The following is a 26946-nucleotide window of genomic DNA, read 5'->3' as shown; positions in this document are numbered from 1 at the left end:
AAACACGGGAGCCATGCCCTCCCTTCCCGCCTGGATGGCAACCAAAGTGGATTCTCCAGGGGCTAAAGAGTTCAAGGCTTGCTGCTGGCCACCTTCTCCTCAGCAGCAGCACTTTGTCAGCTGTCTCTTTTCATAAACTTGGAACGAATTTCTCCCCATCATTGAGAGTTGGTAGAAAACAGCCCCTCATGAAAAGGTTCTTAGGTACAAACAGAGGCAGAGAGCACAATCACACAAACCTTGTTTCTTAGGAAACCAGATTAAAAAAAGAAAAAAAAAAGAAGAGAAACCCACTGACAACCTACAATGCTATTGCTTTTGTCCAGAAGTAGCATAACAAATGTCCATCATAACCACTTTTCTTTGCAAGCTGAGTTAGAGATTGAAAATAGGAAGGAGACATGACCCAAGGCATCACAGAATCAAATTCCATCAGCACAATGACTCCAAACTAGATCTCTGCCTGAACACATTTGCCTTTGCTTTTTATTTGCTGCTTTTTCACAGAGCTTGGCTTTTCTTTTTTTCCCCCTAGTCACTGTCAAAGCATCTCCTGCAAACTGAGATACCGAAACCTTTCCAGCTGTAAAGGGCTCCTTGGCAGAGCCCCGTGAATGCTGCTGTAACAGCTTCACATGCCCCAGCAGCAGCAGGGACTGAGTGCAGGGCAGGGACCTCTGCTCTGGGAGCCAGCTTCGCATCCTGATGGGGTCTCCTCCTTGGAGGGAGCACTGGGTCACATACTTGGTGCTGGAAAGTTCAGTTTCCTCAGTCAAATACATTCCCTGCATCCGCTGATGTAAGTCAGCACACTTCCACAGCCCTCCACGGCACTGCGGTTGTTCATAGCAATGAAGGATAAAGCTCTTGGAAGCACTCTCTCGTCTTTAATGGAAGGTAAAAAACCTCACAAAGTAAATACAACCCATCTACATTTTTCCCAAATGCGGTGATCAACTTTTTTTCTTGAGAGTTTTTCCTAATTCTAGGCCAGATCTAAAACTCATTAAAGCAACAGAAATCTTCCCTTTTAGTTTGACAGGAGCTAGATTCAGTTCCTGGTACCTACAAACTCTGCCTTTTTGAAAAGAGCTAGCAAAGGGCCCCATGCCTCAGCAAGAATCAGGAGCCACACTCTGAATTATACTCCAAAATAAAAAATTCCTGCTTTCTTTAAAGTTTTGATCCTTTTTATTGCAGCACACTAGCTTAAAGAAAATAAAGCAGGCAGGAACACCTTGGCCTCATGCTAAAACACTGCACACATGTATCGGTTATTAGAGGCTGCTCACTAAAGGCCAACCAAGGGCTGATTTCCTCCAATTATCTGTTATTGCTTTTCACCACTGAGACAAAAACAACCCTCCAGAGCTAAATTTGGGGAAAAATAACCACACAGAAAAGGCCCTCCCCAACTATCAGGGTCACAATTGCTTCTACTAACTGCTGGTAACAGGCAGTTGCATTAGGTATCCCCCCCGGGGGGGTGCATTGCTGCAACGCAGCCTCAGACAGGAACAATAAGCAGAGCAGCATGGAAGTTATCTCGGCACTGGGAGAGCACGTGGGTCAGACACACCGGGAGGCACAGGGAGCTAAGCAACCATTAAACAGTTACGCAACTGGCTACTATTTCTCTGAAGCTTTAAGAAGTCTGCCAGCTCCCGAGCTGTTTTAACATCTTGGAAAAGTGGAGGTCTCTCCATCACAGCTTGCCCTCCTGGAAAACACAAGCATGGGCACCTGGAAGGATTAGGGGTGACAGCCTGTCTACATGTGACTGCAGCTGGGGAAGGGGGAAAGCTCCCACTGCCCCAGCCAAAAGGGGGCATGAAGCACATGAAACAGACTTTAGCATCACAGCGTTTCGGCAGCAGTTCCTCTCCCATACGCTGACATTCACTGCAATAAAATGCAGGCGGACACTGCTGATACGCTTGCTCCGGTCCCATCTCTCCATCCGCTGTAGCACTCCACACACCTCCCAGGATCAGCTTCGCAGCCCCAGGGTCCTTGCTGAGATCCGATTCAGACCCTCCCTCAACCCCCACAACAGGAGGATCAGGGTGAACCAAAGAGCATGTCCCTGCAACACTGGTGGTATGGGGGTTCACACACCCCGTCCCTTTTTGGGTAGCGAGGATGAAACAGAAGTGCCCAGGCATGAGAGCGACTCTTGAGCTGCAGTAGCTTTAAAGTGTTTGCTTATATTAGAAAAAGAAATGGAGATTAAGTGGGGATTAACTAACACACACCAGGCTAACCTGGACACAGGCTTTCACTTTTGGCTTTGATTTGACCAGCTAAATCTACGTCCACAGCGTCAACCTACATCCAAAACATGGACGAGAACGCAGTAGGCAATGCTAACCTAAACCCACCTCTCCTCTGCCAAGCTGTGACAACTGTCCTGCCCACCCTGGGCAGCCCACAGCACAGCGTCGGGATTCCCAGCACAAAACAGCAGCGCCAAGACAAAGATTACAATTTTCAAAGAAAAATATTTTCAGCTGGAAATAAATGCAATGTGATGTATTCCCCACTCTGCGCTGCTGGTCCTGGCACTGCCTACGCTGGCAGGACAGACAAACGAAGGAAGGCACATCGCTCTTTGCGGAACAAAACCGTCCTGCTGCAGGGCACGGGAGGGAGGACTTGGAGGGCAGCAGAGAAAGGGAGCCATCGGAAACAGCAACCGCTCTGGCGCGGCGGGTGAGTCAGCTTGGAAAGCACAGGGGATGGAAAGAATTGTGGTTCCTTTGCTTGGCCAGCTCCAGGGCACCTTGTCCAGATTTTTGTCTCATCTCTTCCATCCTTCATTTCAAGACACTTTACCTGCAATTTCATGCCTGCTGGAAGCATAGAAGGGCTAACAAATACTAATAGGCATACAACTCCCACCCAGTCCCTCCAACCTGGTATGTCACTTGTAAATCCAAGAGTCAGGGAGGAAAAGCTAGCTGGGGAGTAGCAAGGGAATGAGCACGCTTTACACCTCCACGGCATATTCTTATTCCCCTTTGTGCCAAGGCCAACAGCTCTGTGCACTGGGACAGGGAGCAGCACACGAGTCTGTCTGGATGCTCTGATGGGCCCGTTTTCACCTGCGTGAGGCCACTCCATCACAGCAGCAAAAGCAGGTCCCCTCTCACGAAACAGTACAAAGCAGCAGCTGAAGCGCAGGGCCAGACCGGCAGGGCTGCGTCAAGGGCGGCTGGGTTTGGGCTCAACAGCACTGCAACCATCCAGCTCTGCTCAGCACATACCCACCCTGGGATCCACCAGAAACTGCTCAAAGCTGTTTCCGTAAGCCTTCAGGCACAGCCACACACAGCAAGGCAGTTTTCCTTTTGCCAGTTGCCCAGCTCCTGCTCTCAACCTGAGCAAAACTTGCCACAGGGCAAGCCCACGGACATGAGCACATCTCCACAAGCAGATTTTGCAGGAATCCCAGTTGGTGGATTGGTTAGGATTCGCCTGCCTCTGAAAGGCGAGGGACAGACAAGGAGCCTTCAGCATAAGCAGCCTTTTTGAATCTGAAACCCTCCAACTCTGGCTTCAGCTCAGCAAAGGATTTAAAAGCCCAGACTCATCTTCTGCCCTGCATCCTACACCTCACGACCTGACAGCAAGGTCCCGTTCAGTGTACGGGGAGGCATCTCACAAGGGGGTAAGATGCAGGGGAGCCAGGCACTGCTCAGCTGGGCCATGCTGTTCAGCATCTTTCTGATCAACACCCCCATTTCCTTAAAAAACATGCCTGCTCATTCCAGGGTGATCTTCCAATGCACAGCAGGTGCTGAATACCACCACCCACATGCCTCTAATTTCAGGTGACCTGCTTCATAGCTAGAAAATGTCAAGACAAATCAGCAATACACTTCTGCAGCCTGCCTCCGAGATCCCCGCCTGTTATATAAGGCAGCCCACCCGTTTTCCTTCCCGCTTGGCACCGCACGCAAGCGGGCGCACAGGCAGCAGCACGTTGCTCCATGCCCAGCGGGAAGGTTCAATTCCTTGCATACCACCCAAATCAGAAATGCATATGCTAAAAGCAGCAAGGCAGGGGGGACCTAGCTCTCAGGGGTGCAAAAGGGAACGAGGAGCAGCGATGGCAGCGAGGAGCAGAGGAGAGACACACTTACATAATACTTGTCATCGTTCTCATTGTAGGCCAGTTTCACAACACCGTAGGAACCCTAAAAATAAACACAAATTGCAGTCAGTTCAGCAGCTTCACTTTGTCTCCTTGCTGCTCAAATCTGGTAGAGCACGGCTTTGCACAGGGGAAAAACCACAACCCTTCAAGGCCACAGGCCATGCCTAGCCTCGAGCAAAGTCCACAGGTGATGTGACCCCGCAAGCAAGGTTGTACATTTTGGCAGCTCTGTTGGAGCTACAGGGCATTTGAGGATTAACAATGTCTGGAGGAGTTGAGTGTTAGCTCATCACCTCCTGCCCTGAGCCAAAGCCACTGTGTCTGTCTTGTCTTAAACATGGGTGGGGAGAAGAGAGAATAATTTTTTCAAGCAGATTTTTTTGGTGCAAGTTTGGAAATTCTGCACGAACGTCTTTCCTATACTTCTGTGCAAGACCACTTTCAGCAGGAAACCTCTCCATCTCTCAACAGCAAATGGACTTCAGTGAGGACCAGCTGCCTGCTTTCCTCCAACCGCCTCTTGCCCAGGCAGATGCAGGCCTGGATCACTGCTGTATCCACAGCTCCAGTGACATGAAGCCAAACTCCATCCAAACCACTGTTTTTTTGCAGTTCTGTGTCAACACTATACATTTTATGCAAGTGAGACATGACACCTTGGCTAGGTATCATGCCTGACAGAAGCCTGTTGAATAAATGAGTGGGACGAACACGACAGCCTTCAAAACGTTTCTCTTGACTCCACTGAGAGCTGGAACAAAGGTCCAGGTCTCTGAGGAGACTAACAAGCCATCTGGCTGATCCAGAAGCACAGCAGGCCTAGCAGACCCTCCACCACCAACCTCAGGGTCCTGATGTGCTCGCTGTGACCCGCAGGGAAGGAGGAGGTAGGGGCAAATCCACCAGAGAGAAGGTCTCATACTCTCCTTAAATCATACTTAAGCCAAAGACAAAAGCCATAAGTGGGACTGAAGCTGTGTGTGTTTCGGATGACGATCTGCTGTACCACCAGCAGTGGTATCTCCAGCCTTACACCCTGATTGCCGGCAGCCAAGCACACAGCCCCCTGCACACAGGAAGGGTGCCTCCTCCCACTGCCCAGGACTTCTCGCTTTGGAGGGGAGTTTGGGCTAATGAAACTTTTGGTGAAGGTGTCTGCAGCTCAGGCTGCAGTCCCTTCTGAACTGCAATGTTCCAACTGCAAAGGTAGGTACAGCTTCCAGACAGCACCGTTGCTCGTGGACCGATCTGCAATGGTGGCAGACATCCAAATGTGCAGGTGTCTGAACCGCTCGCCAGCCCAGACCTCTAAATTGGAGGAATGTCTTCTGAATCATTCTGCAGCTTTTAAACATGGACTAGAATTAAACTAGCATTTCATTCATGGATGTAAAAACTTAAACTAGTCCTGATGGGGACCAAACACCTGCCCTGATCTTTTTTTGGGTTTCTTTCCTTGTCAGGTTGTATTAATGCATCAAAGGCTCTTAGTGTTACATTTGGCAAGTGAACACCTTGGAAGGGAGCCAGCTTAACGACCTTCAGAGGGAAGGAAAATAAATTTAGATTTCAGAGGAAGTAGCTCCACTTTGACCTTGAACAAAACTTGCTCGGACTAGTAAGGCAAAAAACCAAAAAACCCCTAAACAAACACAAGTTGCAAGGAGTCTTGGCCAGTAAGATCCCCTGGCGCTGGCACAGTCTTTCCACCCGTACTTGTGTGCGTGCAGGTTGCTTGTGACAAACACGAGCTCCAGTAACGTACCTTGCCTATTTCGCTCTGCAGCTTGTACTGGTTTAATTGCACACAGTCCTGCAGATCAAAAGGAGAACATCATTAGAGTATTGGTAAAAGGAAATGACTTAGTTTGAATCGGTATCAAGTAGAGGCAGAGCACTGAATAATGAAAGACTACATCTTACTCAAACTGGTATACGTTACACTATAAGCACTGCATATTTTTTTTTTGACAGCCCAGAACAAAGCAATTATGGGCTAAATTCTGACTCCGGTTGTGCTGGCATAACGCCAGAGGTCCCTCCACCCCAATTCCCCAGCACAGCTCCAGGTTCAGCCCGGTGAGCCTGACAGCAGCCCCTGGCCTCTTTACATGGACTGTCTGCATCGCACTGTGTTCAATACCAAGCAGAAAAACCTGTCCCCAGCTCCACAGGACTCTCATGGCGTGGCAGCTCCTAGCACCCATGCCAGTCCTAGGGTCACAGCATGAGCCCGTACCCTTCCCAACATCAGCCTGGCAAAGACAGGGACCCTCTGTGGGCCATGCATGAAGGCTGGGGCTGTGCCCAGAGGAACCCTCATCTGGACTGTGGGCTGCTCTTTGAGGAGAGCACACAGAGCCAAGATCCTTTGCAACGCAACACAAACAACATGGATTCCCTTCAGCCGGTACAGTATTTGCCAAAATAAATCATCCCTAAGCAGGCCTGATCTCCATTTGCAAGCTATCCAGCACTGAAACCCCAAGGGGTGGAAAGGTGGTGGATGCAGACCCTGGCAAGCTATGACAAGGGTGTAATGACCAGGAGCCACACAGGGAGTGACGGTGGCCCCAGGTGTCAACTGCGGGAAGCCAAGGTAGAACAGAGGAGCCATGCAGTCATCTGATGTCAAGTCCACCATTTCCTTTAGTATCACACTACCTAACAGAAAACATTTTCTTTCACAGCAGCAGCAAAACCTCCACAGCTGCATTTCACTCAGAGCTGACCCCTCCACCCTCATTAATTACAAGAAGAAAATTCCAGATGCCACAGAAGCCCAGGGGGCTCAAGACCATGAGCGCAGGGTGAGCACCGTGCACTGCCCACCCCAAGCTCTCCCTGCGGCTGCCCAGGAGCACGCAGGGGACCTGCCCAGCTGGGCCACTGCGACGGGGTCCGCAGGAAGACAGCACACACCTTGCTGCAACACACAGCTCCTGGCAAAGAGTCAGAGTGCTCTTGTGGGGATCTCTGCAGCACTGGCACCGGGGAGGGCAGGCTGCACTGGCTTTTGCCTTGGTCCCGACTTAACAGACAGCACTTAACTGCATTGCAGGGGAGGGGGCAGCCCCAGACACGGTGGGGTGAGGGAAGGGGAGAGTTTCCAACCACAGCACATGGTGTGGGCTGAGCCTTAGACAGGACATACTTCCCCAGACAGCATTTTAAAACAGTATTTCTCCCTGAGATTGCCAAGCGCTAAAGCAAGCTGGAAATTCACTTCAACCTCTGCACCAGGCACTACTCTGGGAACAAAGCTGATATAAAGCATGCAGGCAGGTAGATTAGCTTTTCCATAAACCTCAAAATAACCCTGCAATCTACAGAAGCAGTGCCAGGACAGCAAAGCAGTGCCAGATGCCTTCAGTCTGTTTGTAAGAAGGGGGGGTGTTATGGCCCCATCCCCATGCAGCATCCTCACTGAAAGGAACACTCCTCTGCCTCTCGGGATGCATTGGAGCACAAATGCAGTAGATGATAATTTTGACTTTTCCCTATCACCAACCAGAAAACACTCCTAACGCAAGCAGTCATCACAGTGAAGGAGAACAGAGGAATGGGGAACTGATGACTTTTTAAGCTTGCAAGCAGTGGCTTGTCAGGAATACAAGGAATGATTTAAATCTTGATCTTGTTTCCAGTGAAGGAAGATTTTTCCACCACCCTGACAGGGAGGAAGAGCCAACTGTGAGTAATAGGGCCATAGATGTGTATTAACTCTACTGCTAGCAAAGCACATGTCTTTCCAAAGGCAAAAACCAATCCATCAGAACTAGGAGCAACAAGAGAGGAGAGAGCATGACCCAGTAAAAGCCAAGATGCAAAGCGTAAGACCACGAAAACATATGGAAAAGAAAAATCCCATTGAATTTTGTAGAAAGGACTCCCCTCCGCAAAGGAGGGGGCAGCATGCAGGAACCCAGGGTACAGACACATGGAGGACAAATTCCCCTGAAAACCCCATGTCAGCAGATTCGCTTCCCAGCGCGAGGCTGTGCTTTGCATCACGGTGATTTTCACAAATTAAGCAGGAACAGTTTTCTGTTGATGTCTCCCGCCCTGGGTTTCCCCAAGCTCAGCTTCACACACCTTGTCCTGTGCAAAACTGCAGCGCTGCGGCGATGGGGAAACGCTCACGAGAGTGGCTGAGACAGGCAGGAAAAGCGACCACCCCTCTGAGAAAGCCTCCAACCACCTCAGTATCTCCTGCTCTTCCAACCAGCAAACTTGTAACACCCAGCTCCTGTTAACAGGCCTTCTCCCCTGAGCAGGGATTACTCGCACAAGTAAAGACAGGCTTTTACACGTGGCCATATACTCTCTGGTCTGCACTCGGTATCTTGTTTCAAGCCAAGGCGGCATCTCTAAAGCACAGAGTTTGCTGCTTGTCCTCACAAACACACTATCCAGGGAGCCATGGTGGTATTTTTTCCCTCCCACCTGAAGGAGCGGAGTCCTTTGTGCGGGACAATCTATCCAGCTGGGCAAACTCCCTTACGGAGCACTAATATTTAGTGCAGCCAAGGAGGGACTACACCTGCTCCCTGGGTCTGAGGCACCAATTCCTTTGACTCTGACCATCACCATCCCACCATCCCTCTTACCTCTGTCTAGAAATTACCACTTTTATCCTGCACCAGACCGATCACCTGAAGCATCTCTCTGGTCTTTCTCTGCTGTTAAATGGAGCTTGTGAGCAATGCCAGGACACCTGCCTTTGGATGATGGTTTTTCAAAAGGGATGGATAAATACCAGGATGGGAACACCCAGAGAAGGTCAAGGGAAGGGCAATGACAGAGTCTCGGCTCCCAGTCTGCAGCACAGCCTCAGAGTTTCTGCTCGCTATCACCACATCCCTACCCAATCCACACCTCCATCACGCTCTGCTCGGATAATTACCGTGAGAAGCACTATTGTCTTAGCTTCTGCAGTCCGAGCACTTGAGCTGAACACAGCAAAAATCAAACCAAAGTATAGGTGCCTTCTACCTTTTTTTTTTCCTTGCAGAAAGACCATAATTCACAGCTCAAGCAACTCCTGCCACGTGTCGCGGCAGACTGGCAGGGCTGTTTTGTCATTATTTGGTTCTCCTGCAGGAAGTGGGGTAATTGTACTATTCCTTTATCAGAGAAAAACACCTATCTTTGGGCCAAGTGTTTCTTAAAGATAACACTGTACAATCCTCTTGATTTCACCACACCAATCTATTTGCAACTGCTGATAAATGCGAACAGAACAAGAACCTTAATGAGATCCTTTAATGAAAAGCTGTCAGCAAATTAAGACTGCTGTGTCCATCCAAGTGTGCAGTAATTGTTCTGCCTTAAAAAACAAGATGCCCCATTTGTTAACGTGTCCAAGGTATCACTCAAGAGAGGGAGGGAGGGAATAAATGCCACAGAAAGCAAAAATTGATCAAAAATCATAAAACACAGATAAGTCTAGAGTCTAGGCCCAATTCCATAAATCCACTACTGCCACCGCTGTGTGACAGAAACCCCATGCAATTAAGAATTGAGCTTTTGCTGTCTGGGGGGACACCAGGATGAGAAGGAAGACCCAGAGCTGGTTTCCAAAGTAAGACTTTCCAAAAACAATCAGACTGCCTACATACATTCATATATAACGGAGAATTTTGCCTCCTAAAACAAGCAAAATTCACCAATATGAAAAGAATTATAAGTTTCAGAGCAATTCAGAGATACACTTTAAAGAGAAGCATGGGAAAGAAAACTGGGAACTAAGAGCCAGTAATGAAGACAACACTGGTTTAAACTCATCCCATCTGGAAGAGGAAGTGAAAGCAGTTCTAAAACCAGACAAAATGAAAATAAAAGTCAGAAAAGGGGTATAGGGGCAGCAATGAATACAAATTAGAAAGTTGTCCAGGGACAGAGAAGGACACACAGGAAGCCCAGAGCTCATGGAAGTAAGAAAAACAAACAGATTTTTAAACATCATCCAAAAACAAGTGCAAAACTGAAGCCTAGCACTGCAACTGGCTGCTGGCAGGAGCACTGACCATGGCTGGGCAGAAAGTACAACACCAAGGCTGAGCACTGCTGTCTGGGCTCACCCACCGAGACCCCGAAGCTGGATGCAGGAGCTTGGGCACCCACTGGGTTCTTGGGGTATCATTTGGAAAGTGGCTAGAAGAATAAAAGGGGGCTGGGACCAGTGGGACAAAGGCAGCCCCGTTCCAGCCCCTCTGCAACTGCAGCTTTGGGCTTTCTCCTCCTCTCAAACCTTGCCCTCAGACAAGTTGGAAATGTAACTTTAAATAAAGATTAATTAATCCAAGGAAAAGAAATTAGCAATGCCTATGGGGAATTCTTCTTTGAAGAAATGTTTTCCAAGTATCTTTGATCTTTTCAAGGGAGCTCTAGTTTGAGCACCACACTAAGACCTCTAGAAGAAATTAGTTTGAGGACTCGTGGGGCTGGAAGGGGAAGCTCTCCAGCCTGCACTGCATAGGAGCTCGGTCCCCATCACCACCCTGGTCCCACCTGGGTGTACCTTTGTGCACAGCAAGGAAATCATGACCTTGTGAAAAAAAAACAGGCAGCTCCCAGAGCCTGGAGGACCATGAAACCTGGATCAGCCCAGCACCAAAGTACTGCCTCTCACAGCTCTCGACACCAGTTGCTTCAAACTAGTTGGCCGAACAAGCAAGAGGCCTATGATAAAGATGTGGAAAGCCAAGGAAAGGACAAAGAAGCAATTTATTTTCTGTGCCTCTGGGATAAGCCATGGACATCGAGTGTAGGAAAATTCCCTTTGTCAGTTCATCCTCCTCCCTGCATGCTCAGGCTAGCAGCAGCACCAAGAAGGGAAAACGCACTGGCCCGACTCATCCTCTCCACTCCTGCTAAAGCACACGCAGCCCCAGCCCACCACCACAACACGTGGGGCTGCCCAGGCAGTGGGGAACTGGAACAACCTCCCACTGATCCTAGAGGGTGGAGGGACCACACGGACACTGGGGCTGGAAGAACCAGGCTGCCAGGGAGCGGGTGGATGCAGGGGAGAGAAAGGGAACATGTGAAAGAGAAGGGACGATTCAGCCAGAAGAGACTGGAGAAGAGAAAGTATAAAGCAATTAACTGTGCTGGCAGGTCTGGGGAGAAAGTCTGGAAAAAGACATCTTTTATTCTTCTAGCCACTCTCCAAGTGGGATTTTTCTTGGCTACCTAAAAAGGTTGGTTTGGGTCAGCAGAATAAAAAATCCCACAAAACCAAAAAATAGCATTGCATTTTCAAATGCCACTTTCCAACAAGCAGCACCTCTACCCTTTCACAGATACAAGCCCTGCCATTTTAGGTGGGACAAGGTCTGTCAAACACAGTGACAAGATGCCCATCAGTCTGTACGAACATGTTCACAGAGTCTTGCCCTGGTACATATAAGCACCTGAGCATCATCTGTGCAGCAAAGCAGAAGCTGCTTTTAGCAGCCCCAGGAAAACCCTCTCCTCTCACCATGCTGCCAGCACCGAGCAGGAGCTAGGAATGTCACACCAACAGAGGCAACATGGGCCAGTCACCTAGACTCTAGGGCCTGTGCCTCAGCTCTGCAGAATTACGCATCCTTAATAGCTTCAGCTTAACCACTTCTGTGCCACAGCTAAAGGCAAAGCCATTCCCTTAGAGTGAAGCACTGATGAGCAGCAAAGGCAGCAGAAATCCTACCAGCTTAGCAGGCACTCCTACCGGAGAAGGCAGCACTGAAAGGACCTTCCAGGCCATGGTCCACGAATAACCTGAGAGGAGGGGAACAAGCAGGGAAGTGGCCTCTTTTGATAGAGATATGACAGATCAGGTTAATTAAGTACACAGTAATGCTGTCAGGAGAGCAGAACAGGTTACTTCTCTTGCAGAGTTAATACTGCAGATCCAGACTTGGCAGCAGTGGCTGCAAGACACCACCAGCTGCCAACTCATCATACCAGGGCAATTAGCTAATTGGTGGCTCTGGTCAGTTGATCAGGAACTGCCTCTGTGCAAGACAACAAGCCCTGGCTCTGCTGCAGCTCTGCTGGCCCAGGAGCCATCATCTTCCTCAATAACAAACCCAAGAAACCCTACTCAGAAGGCAGGCGTTTGTGGTATTGGTCCCAGGGACGGGACAGCACGATTCACTACCCGCTCGCAGCACCGCATGAAGCTTCCCGCAGCGTCACAGGCTCAGCTTTGGCTCTTGATCCTCTGATCCCTGAATACAAGTTTTCCTCCCAGCCTGTGAACAAGTATTAAACCAGCATTAAACAGCTCAGCAGCATCTCTCTAACCGAACGTATGGTTCTTCCATAATTCAGCAGAGAACAACAGAAAATTCACCTCTGCTGCATCCCCATAACCAGACTTCCCATAGCACACCTCTCCATTATTTCTCCAGATCAGTCAAGGATACAGAACCGCTGACAGCAAGGCAGTGAGTTACCACTCCTGCTATCACTGGAGAGGGAAAGCAGATTCAGTCCTAGATCACTATCGGCGTTACACAGGAAATTTTGATATGCAGCCCCGTCCATCTCAACTCATGATGGATGGCACCTGCACATGTGCCGCTGATAAAGCCCAAACGCTCATGAACTTCATCTTCATTTTTGCACAGACTGTAACTCACTCGGGCAGCGGCTGCGAGCTGGAGTGATGGATGTCCTGCCACCTGAAAGGCACTGACTAATGCCAGATACTCAATGCAAGGAGAAAAGAGCAACTCCGAAATGGCTTTGAACAGGTGAGAGACATGGACTCGAGTACGAATGTGCAGCTTGCCTAGAACAAGATGTGTCAGAGTCATTTGCAGGGAGACCAGGGGCAATGCCATGATCAGTGAGCTGGATCTTGTCAGAGTGACCTACCAGCCTCCCTGCTCACTGAGGGTCTGCATATCAAAATCATCAACAGAAAACACAACAGCAGCTGCTGCTAAGTACACCACGAGTGTATTTCTCATCACTGGGTTATTTTATCTTGCATAGGAACCAAAAGCCTCAGAGTCCCCTGTAACTCTTGTAAGCCCTGCCCCTACCTCCTGGCTCTGCTCAGTCTTCCCTGCCCACATGCAAGGCTCTGCTAATTGCTTACAGCAAACGTACTAAGCAAATGCATGCAACAAAAGATTTGTTCTCCATTTCTCTTCCGAGTTCCCTGCTGTATCTCGGTTTAGCTGTATAGCTTGTATTTGGACTGCCACTGTCTCTCACAGCCATGAACACAACCACTCTGCAACAACTGCTTAGCAGCAACTGGCAGGTCATACGCAGGATGCTGGAGTTGGGCTGCATGCAGGCTGCACACTTGCCTTGCTGTCACATACCTAACACTTATTTCTCATTATTCAGTTGCCAGCCTCAAACTTTAACCTATAAACAAGCATGCATCTTCCTAGGTCTTTTGCTATTCCTTACAGGATACAGATACTGTCCCTATAAGCTGGGAAGATGAAGCACGGCTCCTGAGAGCACTGCTGTGAGGGTGAGCACCCACCTCCGAACGTGTACAGCTCTCGCCTGGGCTCCCTCCCCCTTCCTACTGCAGCAATTCTCCATTAATATGAACGATGCTTTCCAACGAGCACAGCTTTGTTAAGCATCTGTGCTGCACCAGAGCAGGGGTCTAAATAGTTATATCAAAGTGACCATTAAAAACACAGCACTGCGTAACAGACTGCTGCGGGAGCAGCGAATTGAAGGGCTCCGCATCTGCATCTCAAACTAAGCATTTCCCACCCCAAGGCAGCAGCTATTGCTCCCCGATGCAGATGCTGTGGAAGACAGAGTATTTTGAATTTGCATGCAGATGGGAATGTGCTAGTCACACTCGACTGCAGTTACTTTGAAATAGATTTCGGACAAGCCCCGCTCCTGGCACAGTCAAAGTACTGCAGGATGGGAGAGCTGGCACACAAATCACGTCCGCTTCCAAGAACCAGCTCCTCTCCCTCCCCATCTCCCTCATTAAAGCATACAGCTGCCGTCAAAGAAGCTGCAATCTCTGCAGTGCACCTTCTGCAGATATCCTCTTATCAGTCGGGCATGCCATGACCCATCATACAGCTAACGTGACTTGCAAAACTTCCCAGAGGACAATGGCTGATTTCCTTGTGCACAGCAGCTGTCCTCTCAGATATGCAAAGGGAAAACACCCACTTTTCAGGAGGGAAACACTAAGCCACACAGATGTTAAGCTCCAGGTCACTTGGACCCACACTGGCAAAAGTCTAAACTCCAGTGATTCGGGTCCCTTATGACACAGGGTGGGACCACGGTGGGATTTAGGCATCACAGCTGGGAGCACCATGGTGCCGAAGAGCAACACTTTGGCACAGTGGCACTGGCAGAGCAACATTCAGCAACATGCTCCCCATCGACTGAGTGAGAAAGAGTTGGATGGGCATTGCTCCTGCACCCCCGGCTGCTGTCTCTGTCCCACTTCAGTGCCAGGGCATAGCAGCAGAGGTGAATTCACTGGGTGACCATCACTGTACTGCCAGCCCTAGAGGAAAGAGAGATTGAAAATGCCCATGGAAAGGGCCTATCCCTCACCAGAACAAGGCTTATGGTCACAAGACGAACCAGAGGCTTCTCCTGGGCTCACCTCCCACGGCACCAGAGCAGGAGATGCAGCCCTCCCTGTAGGGTAAGGCCAGCAGGTCCACCCCACCACTGCTCCTTTCTCCCATGCCGCTTCCTCTCTGTTACTGCACCTCCGAGCAAGACCATGGAGTGTGGCACCCACAGGCACCTCCCACCCCTCCCCTCTGCCCTCCCCCATTCCCTAAGAGCAGAAACACAAGACAAACATGACTAGGAAACAAATTCAGTCCAGAGAAAAGTGGCAGGACATGGAAAATTGTTTTTTCTCCACAAACAGCAGATAAAAATCTCAGGAAAAGGCACAGCCTGGGCTTGGGGGATAATTCAGGAATGAGTCTTTGTTTTTTCCCAAACCAGCTGCCAGCCCTGCTGAAATGACATCCCTTCTCCAGTACTCCAGACAGCCCATTCCCCACTTAAAATTCTTCCCCAGCCAGTAGCATTTTACAAAACATTTTGGCTTCAAGAAACACCCATTTACACCACCTCCATCGTGCCTGGCTTTCAAAGAAAGCCCTGCTGCACACCCCTTCACGGACATTGCTGCAGGCTCAACATCTTTGGAATGACACTGGGCAGCGTGGTCCGAACAGGCCCTCTCTTGGCTCCCCATCCTCCCCATGACAGCACATCACAGCACAGGGAATTGCAACCAGCAGCCACTTCCATCAAAACACTTGACCACTAACAGCGTGTTACACCTCCAGGACAGGTCTGAGCCCAGGTCTGGTAGCGGGAGAGCAGCCGCAAGATGGACGGCAGGAACAACTGCAGCCACCCAGAGACACTCCTCTGAAGGAGAGGAGGGTCACAGCTCTCAGTTACTACTGCTGTTACAAACGCTTTAAAGAGAAAGGAAAATCCTGACAGGAGTAGGAAACACCAGTGCATTTAAGCTCTTTATAAAATTTAATCATGCCTTCAATAATGACAAAACACAATAGGAGATACATAATCTCCAGAAGCTTAAATCCATAAAATACCATCAGCAAAGCTGCTGTGACTGATAAACTCCCGAAGGGCACATACAGCAGGGACACGAGAGCAAAGCCATTTGGCTGCAGCCCTTTCTCTGAACAGCCTGACAGGCCTCCTGTGTGCTACTGCTACACAACAGGGGTCCCAGCCCCTTAACGGGACTACGCCAGGCAAGCGAGGGCTGAAGGAGCCAGATGTCAGGACCAGGGCTACACCCAGCGGAGGTCTGGGAGATGTTCAGCCATTCCAAGCTAATGCAATCCCTGGCTTCAAGGATTTTTTTTTTCCCCCTTAGAAAAAACAGTGCTTTCAGATCTACTGCTCCAAAAGACTGAAGACTCCCATTACTGCTTAAGACAGACTTACCTTGCCTCGACACCACAATTATAGGGGAGAACATGCCTACCTCAGAATCTGATATGGAGACCCGATTGGACTCTATCGTTGGTCTCCTCATTATACGTGGCGATGGACCTGTGGCATAAGGACCATAACCTGGAGTGTTGCTGGAAGCCAGATAACCTCCTGATGATCTTTCCTGAAGAGACAACTTTCTACTTGATAGGACGGGTCTAATGAGAGGTCTCTTGGGAACATGCCTCCAGTGAGCATCTTCTGTCTTTTGGGAAGGCAGAAATTCATTCATCCCCACATCACTGTTGACTCCATTTCTTTGGATGTCTTTTATGTTATCAGAAAAGACTGGGTTTTCTTCTTCAGTGTTGTCTTCACCATTTTGGTCACTTCTGTCTGGGCCAGCAGCCACATCTATGGCTGCTACCCGCTCTGCCAGTTCAGTCTGCGTGTCTTTGCAGTACATGTCTATGCCTCCATCCACGGCATTTGTTGGACAGTCCCCCATTGCTGCGTCCAGCTTGTATGGTCTCAGATGGCACTGCAGAGAGATGCGATGCTAGCACTCACAGACAGCATGTGGCATGAAGCAATCTCTCCATGAAATACCTAAACCGAAACAGAGGTAAACTGAATAATAATGTTCACTCAACACAAACATAACAAAGACACCCATCTCTGGCTTCTTCCAACATATAAGAAAGTGAAGGCAAAACACTGGCAGCCTGTAAACAAGTTGCAAACACTCAGGAGGAAAGGCAAACCCAAGCATCAAGCTAGATATGAAAGTGATAAAGATGAGATTTTATCTGATGTGCAACAAGTGACACAGCTAAAGAGAACTTCTCCTTCTGTAGCTAGACCAACAGTCAACCAGAGCTTACAATAAAGGGGGAAGTACAGGTTCTTAACAAGCTGAGGATAAAGTGTCAAACTTTCGACCTCTTGAATTCTTATTTATAGGGTACAAGAGCTTCTGGTATGTATCCAAACCCAATGTGCATAACAACAAATCCACAGCCATTGTCCTGGTTTTGGCAGGGATAGAGTTAATTTCCTTCCTAGTAGCTGGTACAGTGCTGTGTGTTGGATTTAACATGAGAATAATGTTGATAACCCACCCATGTTTTAGTTGTTGCTGAGCAGTGCTTACACTAGTCACGGACTTTTCAGCTTCCCATGCTCTACCGACTGAGAAGGCTGGAGGTGCACAAGAAGCTGGGAGGGGGCACAGCCAAACTGGCCAGAGGGACATTCCATACCATGGGACATCATGGTCAGTACAGAAACTGGGGAAAGCTGGCTGGGCATCGGTCAGCAGGTGGTGAGCAATTGCATCGTGCATCACTTGCTTTGTGTATTATTATTATTACATTATTATTATTGTTATTATTTTATTTCAATTATTAAACTGTTTTTATCTCAACCCACAAGTTTTTCTCGCTTCTACTCTTCCAATTCTCTCCCCCATCCCACCGCAGGGCAGGGGGGAAGGAGTGAGCAAGCGGATGTGTGGTGCTCAGTTGCCAACTGAGGTTAAACCACGACAGCCATTTAGGGCTCCACAGTAGTCTCTCTGTTGCCCTGTAGAGTCCTAGCGAGTGTCACAGAATGGCCTGGAAGCCAAGCCATGGCTGGTGACTTCCACACTCTCAGTTATTTGCAATGTAGTCAACAGCAAAGGCAGAATTTAAAAGCAAGTCTGGTTCCAGGGTTGCCCCGGCCCCCCACAGTTGCAGCCTGTGTGCAAACACGCATTAACCTTGCTGCCTACCATGTACAAAAGCTATATTGAGTTGCAAATCAACAACGCTTAATGATTACCAGCATGTGGGAATCAGCTTTTCCTTTGGAAAAGACCTACAGAACACAAAAATGCAATACAAAGCTAAAACTACTGAATAAGGTCTGTTTCCTGGATGCTAATTTCAGTCTCAATTTAAAACAGATCTTGGTCTTCCCAGCGCGGTCCAGAGCAGGAAATGATCCTCTGCAGCACATGGCTGTCATCCCTTAATCACCTCTGAAGATGCAGCGCTGCAGGATGCCTCATCTCATCCCTCTGCCCAGTTTCTGGGGACAGTGGGGAAGAACTTAGTTTTAGTCACAGCATCCCAGACTGCATCCAGTGAATTTCAGTGTAGGTTTAACTCTGAAATATTGCAACCTTTGGTTCTCTACATGCAAAGCAGCTTGTGTATGAAAATCCCTGCAAGCCAGGTGACACTTTCATCACCCTGTTTTCATGCTGGCCACATTTAATTTACATGAGGAAGGGTGGGGGTGAGCAAGTTCAAAAAGCCCCATCCAGCATCAGCCTGGGAACACACACAACACCCTCGTTGAGGAGCATGGAGCAAAGGTCAAGCCTGGCTTGAAGCTGCCCAACAACACTCAGTTAAACACACTACAGCTGAACTCTGCTGCAAAGAGAGCCGACCTCTCAAGTACCCCGCAGAAGCACAGCAGCCAAGCTCAAGCAATCTTCTATATCAGTAAGGAAACTAGAGAAAGATCTGCATGGGAGGCTTCACCCTAGGTCACATGCCAATCACAGGGGACACACACTGGGCACTAGGTGTCACAGAAAGGAAACATCCAAATCCTCCCCACAGCCCGCTGTTCATCTCCTTCCCCTCCTTCTCCACCCGGGTTTAATCTTCCCCCCTTCTCCTGCCTTTTCTGTAGGCTTGTTTGAAACAAATTTACAGAAGCATCACTCACTCAAAACAGTAATGAAATGGTGAGATCAGCTTTAAAAGCTTCTATTAAAATGATATTTAAACCCTTCAATCCCAAAGCACAAATCCCTTTCAGAGCCAGGATGCAGGCACCGGGGGGGTGGCTTGCAGCAGCAAGGGAAGGGGTGCAGGGTTCAGTCCAGCACATACTGCGCATGGTCCCACAAACCCACAGGCAAAGCAGCACAAGCCTCCCTGCTCTGCTAGATCTCCCTGCTCTCCCCAAACCCCCAAAACAGGATTCAAGCTAGAAAGCCAGCTGCAGCAGCCCTACGCCGGCTCAGCAGTGATCCTGTCCTTTGAAATGGATTCACGGGAAGTCCCCAGAGGGCTTGCTGTCTGCAAAATGCTCCTGCAAGGTTTGCACTTGGAAAGCTTCTGGGCTGACCTAGGAGCATCGGGTCATGGCAACCACAAGCATGTGGCCACCCTGCTATCTCTGAAGAGGCTTTACTTGTATTCCAGAGCCTGCGGAGCAGCACATTTCCCAACAGGACACTCGCAAGGACTCCTCGTGGGATGCCTGCACACTTGGCTTTGGATAAAGGTCAGCGCCTCGGCCCCTGGGAAGCACAGACCAGCCTCCAGCCCTGCCTGCGAGGCAGCAGCTTCCCAGGGCTGCTTTGCATGGCCAGGAAAGCACCAGTCCACATCTCCGTCATTAGCAGCCGCCCTCTGCACCACCGGGTCTGGGCTGCAGGTCTCCTTGCAGTCCAGCACTCCAGCCCGCATGTCCCCTTCAATCAGGGAAACTATTTTAAATGAAGGGAGGGAGTAAAAATGCTTTCACCATTTAATCCAGCTTGTACAAGGGGGTAGGAGGAAACCTCTGATTCCACCCTGCGTTAAAAGCCTGGCTTTGCTCTTCTGCCTACAGAGAACCAACCCAAGTCCTTTCCTTGCAGCAGCTTTAGCTTCTGGACAGTCACAGCTCACCTCACTCCCAGCAAGCATCAAGAGGAAAACCTGCGACTGAAGTCTGCAGCTCCCCCACCTTCTTCCTTCCTCCTGCCACGAGGTTTTCCCCACGTGCAGGAGCGAGGGGAGGGAAACATCTGCCTGTGTTGCTGCACGGCTGGCCATGAAAGCCCACAAATCACCAACCTGGATTGAACACTTGGGTGTCTCACACACCTCCTCACTGCTCAGCCAACGGGAAAAAAAGCCAGACGCTCTAGGAACAGCAGTCAGGTCCTGGTAAACAGCAATGCTCGTGTTAGCCGCCCATGCAGCTCTTCACTGCCCAGACCAGGCACCCTGGGATGCCACCCCCTCAAAAGCAGCAGCACAGCAACAGCAGAGCACAGCTCTAACCCGCAGCTCAGGCTGCAAAATAAATCTTCAGCTAATTGACAACTTAAATAGATAAGATAAACCCCATAAATCAGTTCATCCAATCAAAACGAATAGACCCATACAGCATCACAACAAATAATACACTGCTGCTAAAAGTATGCTAAAAAAATCCAGGAAGACTTAAAGAAAATAATTGTTCATCTGTAGAGCTGGGCTTTGTTTCAGGTTCTGCTGTTTTGAAGGTTTCCTTTTCACTGATAAATCCTCCAAAAGTATATTGGAAAGCAATGGTTTCTGAATAAGTAAATCAGTTACGCACAGACCAGTCTTACTGTGCATAAAACTCAGTACAAAAGGCAATTATTTATTTCTGCGAGGCAAAATCAATGGTGGATTTACCATTTGTCAGGCTGTAACACAACTGCACCTTGTTGTGATGGGAAATCCCAGCAAAACAGAGACACCACCACTACCTTCTACAAGCTCCTGTGCAGCTTTGGGCCCAATGCTCTTCACTCGGTCACCAGCCTGATCCCCCACAACACTAAACACCTGCTGTAGATCAGAGGATTACACTGCAGACATGAACTAAAGCTGCAAACAAGCTTATATGAGCAAAATTAATTTACTTACACATATCTTATTTACCATTTTTCCCTGTAGCTATTCCTCTGCTGCAGGCAGACTGCCACTGCAATGATGTTTTCCACAAATATATTTATCAAATGGCTGCACATGTTTCCTAGACAGGCGCTGAGCTGAGCACAGTACAAAATACCCTTTTGAGAGGAATATGATTCTGGAGAAAATCTCTCTGTATTGTACGTGGGAGATGAGCGAATACAATTAATCTTGCTGCTCAATGAAGTATTTCAAAGCATTGTTTGAAAAATAAAAAGTTGTAAATCTAGTTTACTGCTTGGTCCTTCCATTTGGCTAACTAGGAACATTCCTATGAGGCAAGACAGGGGAGGTTACAAGGCCCTGGGTCTCAGCAAATCCAGCTTCATTTCCTGATTTTGCTACAGGCTACCCAGAAAAGTGACCTTACAGCTTCATCTGTCACAGTTCCCAGATTAAGAGGAATGACGCTGCCCTCAGTCCACCTCATCCCGCTTCCCCTTTCTGTCTCTGAGAACACATCTGCCCTGCGCTGAGGCACTAAGGGCCTTTACAGTAAAATAAGTCACAGTGAATAATAACTATAACAAGCATTTGCATGGAAAGCGTTCAGGCAGCAATTTTGCTGCTGCTCAGAGTTGGAGACTTCTTCAAATGCCCATGGATGGTGTCCTCCGTGCCAGCATGGGGACCGGCAGGGATGTCACACTGAAACCCTGTTTGAAGGCCACATTCATTAGGTGTCTCTTGACCACACAAGACCCACAGGCGCTCTCTCAGAGAGAGGTCCCAAAGATCACAGAAGGCTTTAGTCTGCTGCTTTAATATACACTAGCAAGATCAGGAATCAGGCCAAGTTTTCTAAATGGTGCAGGCAGCCACTACCAGGACAGGCTGCCTGCAGAGGAGATGTCATCACCATCACCCTTCAGCTCAGGTCAGACCCCCCACCAGGAACTCAGTCCTGCCTCGGGGCAGAGCTGGGCTGCACGTCCAGCCCTATCTTGTATCACCCTGTGCTTGTGCTGTGTTTCCTTCAGATGTTCCCCCACAGCAGCACAGCCAGGATGAAGAATCTGCTCTGACCGCTGTCAACCAGTGCCAGAAACTCCCTTTAAGGAGAGAAGCAGCAAGTCCTGAGCTGGGCTGCCAAGTCCTCGAATGACATTTTTGAAATATTAGGTCAGCAAATCCCTTCCAGAGCCTGAGCTGTCTCCCCACACCAAGCAATGTAGCCTATGACTATTTCCATCCTGGAGTCTCTCCTGCACTCCCTGTTCTGCAGCTGGGTCTGCAGGACTTCCGAGTACTCAGCGTCAGTCCGCTACCCTGACATGAGGGAAGTATTTCCACACCCCCCACCCTGACCCCATCAATTTTTTATACACGGGGGAGGCACTTGCCTGAAGTCCAGCCAGCCCTCTCCAACACCTTCAGCCTGCAGAAGCTTAAGGGGGACTTACGTCCCACAGCCATGCATCAGAGCAACATCTGAGCTGCCACGAGCCCTGCAAGCATGAAGTGCTTCGAAACACATGGCTCTTCAGATCTAAGGAGCCAGCCACTTATGGGTCTCATTGCTGTGGTGGGAGAGCAGCCAGAGGGTTCATTTTTTCTGCAGCAATTCAATTCAGAGCATGCTGGCCCTCATTTCAGCTCTGCTCACCCCTGGCACACCAAGCAGGGCAGCTGAAGATGATGTTGCCTCCTGCCCATCTCCACTCACACTGCTGCTATGAGGAATCAGGCCTCCGAGAAGCACACTAGCTTCTTGGCATCTGTGAAAACCACCTTCAGACATCCACCAGCTAAAAGGCAGCCCAAACCCAGCGGTGAAGACCAACAAGAAGCTGCAGCCCCGTGAAGCCAAAAAGAAAGCAAATCCCTGCAGCCCTTGCAGAGATAATCAAGACAGATGTACACCAGACCAGCCATTTGGACTGCGTTCTCGCTGGGAAGAGGGTAATCGCTTTTGGTACCGATTCCCAACTCAAAGCAGGAGACATTAACACAACCCAAATAATAAATAAGAATATACTGTTTATGCTTTTTGCATACACACCATACATTTGCTTTATCCTGCAGCTTGCAAGGCTCTTGTTTCAGAGCACAAACAATCATTTCTTGCTAGGAAATCACTCAATCCTGCTATAATCATCCTAGTCTTTTTCCCTCTTCTCTCCACAGTTCTTGGCAGTGAGCCTGGCTGTTGTGCCACAGCTGAAAATTAGATCATAAAAGCAAGGCACTGATTACTTCTGTGAAGCTCCTAGCACAGCTTTAAAAGTAACCACCGAATGACAAAGAACAGTATTTTTGCAATTCAAGCGCTGTGTGAGAAATTTGAAAAGCAGGTTCAGGCCCCTGCTCCTGCCAGATTTCTTGAATGACAACAAACGTCTCCAGACCACAGTCTGGGAAATGCACCATTTCTACCTCCTCAGTCCGTATATGCCTTACCAAGGCATGGTGTTTTCAAAAGGGACTTCAGGGCCAGTTCAGCCCCTGAGCTACAGACAATGAGCACCTCGAGGACCCATCACTCCATGCTTGTCCTGCTCTCCCACTCTTCCCCATGAGAGACCCTGGCTGCAGACAGGATCTGGGGTTTGGGTCCAATACAGGACTGAAGCTTTCATGTCCTTGGGTGTAAGCTGTGAATGCAGATGTAAGACAGCAGGGCTGAGCTCAACAGCGAGCTCCTGATATTATCATATAACAAATAAAAGATAAACGCCTTCACACCATGAAGGCCATGTAACCAATTTTATAGAGCAATTAACAGCACATTTTGAAACTAGCCAGGACGCTGAACTAAAATCTCCAGTCTACCAGCCTACAGCATGAGATATAACAACCACCTTGTGCACAGAGTACTGAACTCAGGAAGTTTTACAAAAGAATTCCCAACTGCATTATATTTCATCCCTCCATGTTCTAATTATATGATTAAATAAATTTGCATATCAGATGCAATTACACTAATTGCATATATAAGCAATAATCAACCAAAAGTTACTCTGAAGAAAAAGTTTCTACTTAAGGAAATTCCTGTAACAAGAAAACATTGAGGAGTGCCAAATCTATCTAAGCAAGAGCAGTATTAACATTAAACACTCCAGATAATGCTGGTGAAGCAGGAGCCCTGCCACAACGCTATTTGACTGCGTGCAGCTATGTTGGCACATTTTAACCATGGCTTCGGTGGGGACAATGCCAATGAATCAAAGAGGAGTTGTGCTCCTTTGTAGTCAAGCCCTGGCTATAAACTACTTTCGTACAGCAGGTTTAGTTGCTGTGTTTTATAGCAGAGAGAGGTTCAGCAAGACTTGTGGACATCAGACCCTGATGCTGGACTATATTCGCTTCTGCTTTAGTCTTTTAAAGCTGTTTATCAGTGTATGAACATTGGAGGTGGTTTTATTTTGCACATTACAGCCAAGAAAGCATGAGAGGCACTCAGCCCACATATCCCACGGGTTTTGCTTGCAATGTGCTAAGTGCTTCCACCCACTGTCTCTGCAACATCCCAGTAGTGACCACAAACCCAGCACATCCCAACACCCAACTCTACATGTCCACACCATCCCTGCAGATGACCTGAGCTCAGATTATAACAAATCCCATTTGCCCTTGTGACAAGGGACACAAAAGCCTTGTGGGGAAAGGACCCCAGCCGCTGTGCCAGCCTGACATCCACAGCAATGAAGGACGGGAGGATGGAGGAGGCTGGTACGGGCAGAGAGCACCGAGATCGGTCATGCTGCATGACCATGCAGCGGATGTCCCAGCACGTCACCAGCCATACCGGAGAGTTTGCCCTACCTCCAAGTGACCCTAGGGAAAGCAATATGAAGGAATCAGGCTTGTTAATACACACACACAGCCTGGACAACATCTGAATCACTCAGTTTGATGTCAGAGGAGAGCAAAAGAGAGACCTCCACTTCCAAAGCTGCTCCTGTGTGCGCTGCCATCTGGCACTCAGCTGATACTGACCCAAACCTCAGAACCTGCCTGCCCCAACCTCCTCTTCCAATACCCATCAAGAGTGCAGGAAATACCCCCAATGTAACTTGCACCATGCACAGGGAAAGCTGAACCCCATAATCCGGTGAAAAAGCAGCCTTCTGACCACCAACTGTAAGAGTACATGCTGTTACAGCTTGAGGTTGCACAGGTGGGTGTGTGCAACATCAACTCACACAGAGAGGGCCGGTGCAGAATTTGTGCAGCAGAGGGAGCAGACTCCTGCAGCTGAACCTGAGCAGGGAGGAAGAGGAGGAGGTGTCACGGTTGCTGTCACTTGCTGAGCATGAGAGGCAGCAGCAGTGGCAGGGAACACAGCTTGCTGGAGGTGGCATTTAAACAGCCAGCAAGGGGGTGCTTCAAAAAATAAATGTGAATGTCAAATTACATGAGGTTTGAAAGGCTTAGATTATTTGTGAAATATTAACAAGGAAGGCAGTAGCCAGACCCCATTGATTCATGAGCAAAATGGCTACCTCAGAATTAGGGAGTCTTTAATATTTACAGTCTTCATTGCAATAATGACTTTTCAAATGACTGTACTATGAGGAGTTAAATGGCGGGTTAAAGGAAAAACACTTTTGGATTGTTCTAAGGGAAAGGGATTTGTCTCAGATGAGCTATCTTCTCCTGCTATCTGTAATGATACCTCAAAATTGCCACAGAAGATACAGTGATGAGCAAAAAACCAAAATGAAGAATTGAAGAGGAGCTGAATGGCATATTAGTCTGCAAGGGCGAGGTCTAACCCTCCACAATGGCCAAATCCCCTCTCATCTCATGGGAGCAGAACTGAGCACTCAAATCAAACCTGTCTCTAAACCACTGCAATTGCCACAGCACCTTCAGGTGACTGTGCTGTGAAGCAGGACACATCCGGTCAAAATGGGCCCAGGGCACTGGCGAGTAGCCTTTGGAAAGCATCTCTTGTGGCATGGAGAGAAAGAAAGGGGAATACAAGAGAAATAGAACCGAACACACAATGCACAGCAGTGAGCACATGCACAGATTTGCATGAACAGACACAGCACATGTCATCCGCCCTCTGGTTTTAGTGTAAGGTCTGTTTTTTAAGCCTGATAAGCCCAGCCTGCAGCAAAGGCTTCAGGAAAGCAGGGGAGCCTGCCAACCAGGCAAGCCAGCACTCAAACACCAAGCTGTGACCCTGAAGAACGGAAAACAAGCGTAAGCAATGGCTGATGTTCTGGGATTGCTCCCTGGTGGGGCTATGGGCTCCCTCCTGCACTAGAGTGTGATGAGGAGCCTGCAGTAGGTGCTTGCACATGTTAAACCAGAAACCAGAAGCCACAAGGACCACACATCAAAGTAGGTGCTTGCACATGTTAAACCAGAAGCCATAAGGACCACACATCGTATATGGCTGTGCCCACCTTCCACTGACCACAAAAAAAAGCCAGCCTGCTCCCTTTGCAAGGCCATTTTATTCAAGGATGGCAGACTCCATTCAGCTGCCTGCTACACAGTAAAAAAAACAAGGTTTTTTTCTTTTTAAATGGAGTTTCCTGTATGTCAGTTTGTGCTCATTGCCTCTTGTCTGTTCCCTGTGCACCACTGAGACGAATTTGGCTCCATCTTCATTACCATTTCCCCCTATGAGGCATTTACACACTTGGAGAAGACCTTCTCCAGCCTTCCTCCAGCCCCATCCCCTACCTGCTGCCAACATCTGCCACACATGCAGGAACCTCACACCTCCGAGGGTTCTTCCTCTGCCCAACTGGACTCAAAAGGTGCAGAGAGGAGCAGAAGAGAGGAAAACACACCACCCTCCTCCTGCCAGGACGAGTTTACAGATGTCTTGTAAAAAACAGGTTAACGGCATTGCTTTCAGCACTCTGCATCAAACCTACACAGGTTACAAGTGAACCAAGGGGTTTCCCAACCATGAATGCTGCCAGCTCAACCCAGGGCCTGCAACTGTTTTTCTACTAGAATGCCCAAATTTCTGGGATATATTCTGCAGCAAGGGCCCGTGAACCTGAGCAGTGTCCTGCTTCCTCAGCGGAGCCCACAATACACACTAGTAAATAAATAAATAAAGGAGGAGGGAAGAAGCAACCCGAAATTGTGCAGACAGGCTGCTTCTTCAGCAGCGGTGTCTCAGCCCACAGCTGCACAGCGGCACCCAGCAGACAGCCC

At 48.9% G+C, this 26946-nt stretch overlaps 1 protein-coding gene across 1 annotated transcript in view; it reads right to left on the bottom strand.

Annotated features, from left to right (window-relative positions):
• CAMKK1 (calcium/calmodulin dependent protein kinase kinase 1) overlaps window positions 1-16607 on the bottom strand; it is a 64760-nt gene extending 48153 nt beyond the window's left edge. The window contains exons 1-3 of the mRNA XM_009276407.2: window positions 16152-16607; window positions 5925-5972; window positions 4146-4199 (exon numbers count right to left, since the gene is read on the bottom strand). Coding sequence (XP_009274682.2) covers window positions 4146-4199; window positions 5925-5972; window positions 16152-16607 — 558 coding nt within the window. The remainder of the gene's footprint in view (window positions 1-4145; window positions 4200-5924; window positions 5973-16151) is intronic.
• Between the last annotated feature and the right edge of the window lie 10339 nt (window positions 16608-26946).

The sequence above is a fragment of the Aptenodytes forsteri genome, unplaced genomic scaffold (genome assembly GCF_000699145.1).
Source record: "Aptenodytes forsteri isolate BGI_AS27 unplaced genomic scaffold, ASM69914v1 Scaffold209, whole genome shotgun sequence".
Lineage (NCBI taxonomy): Eukaryota > Metazoa > Chordata > Aves > Sphenisciformes > Spheniscidae > Aptenodytes > Aptenodytes forsteri.
Note: the sequence above shows the minus strand (reverse complement) of the source record. Positions and strands in the feature narration are given on the sequence as shown.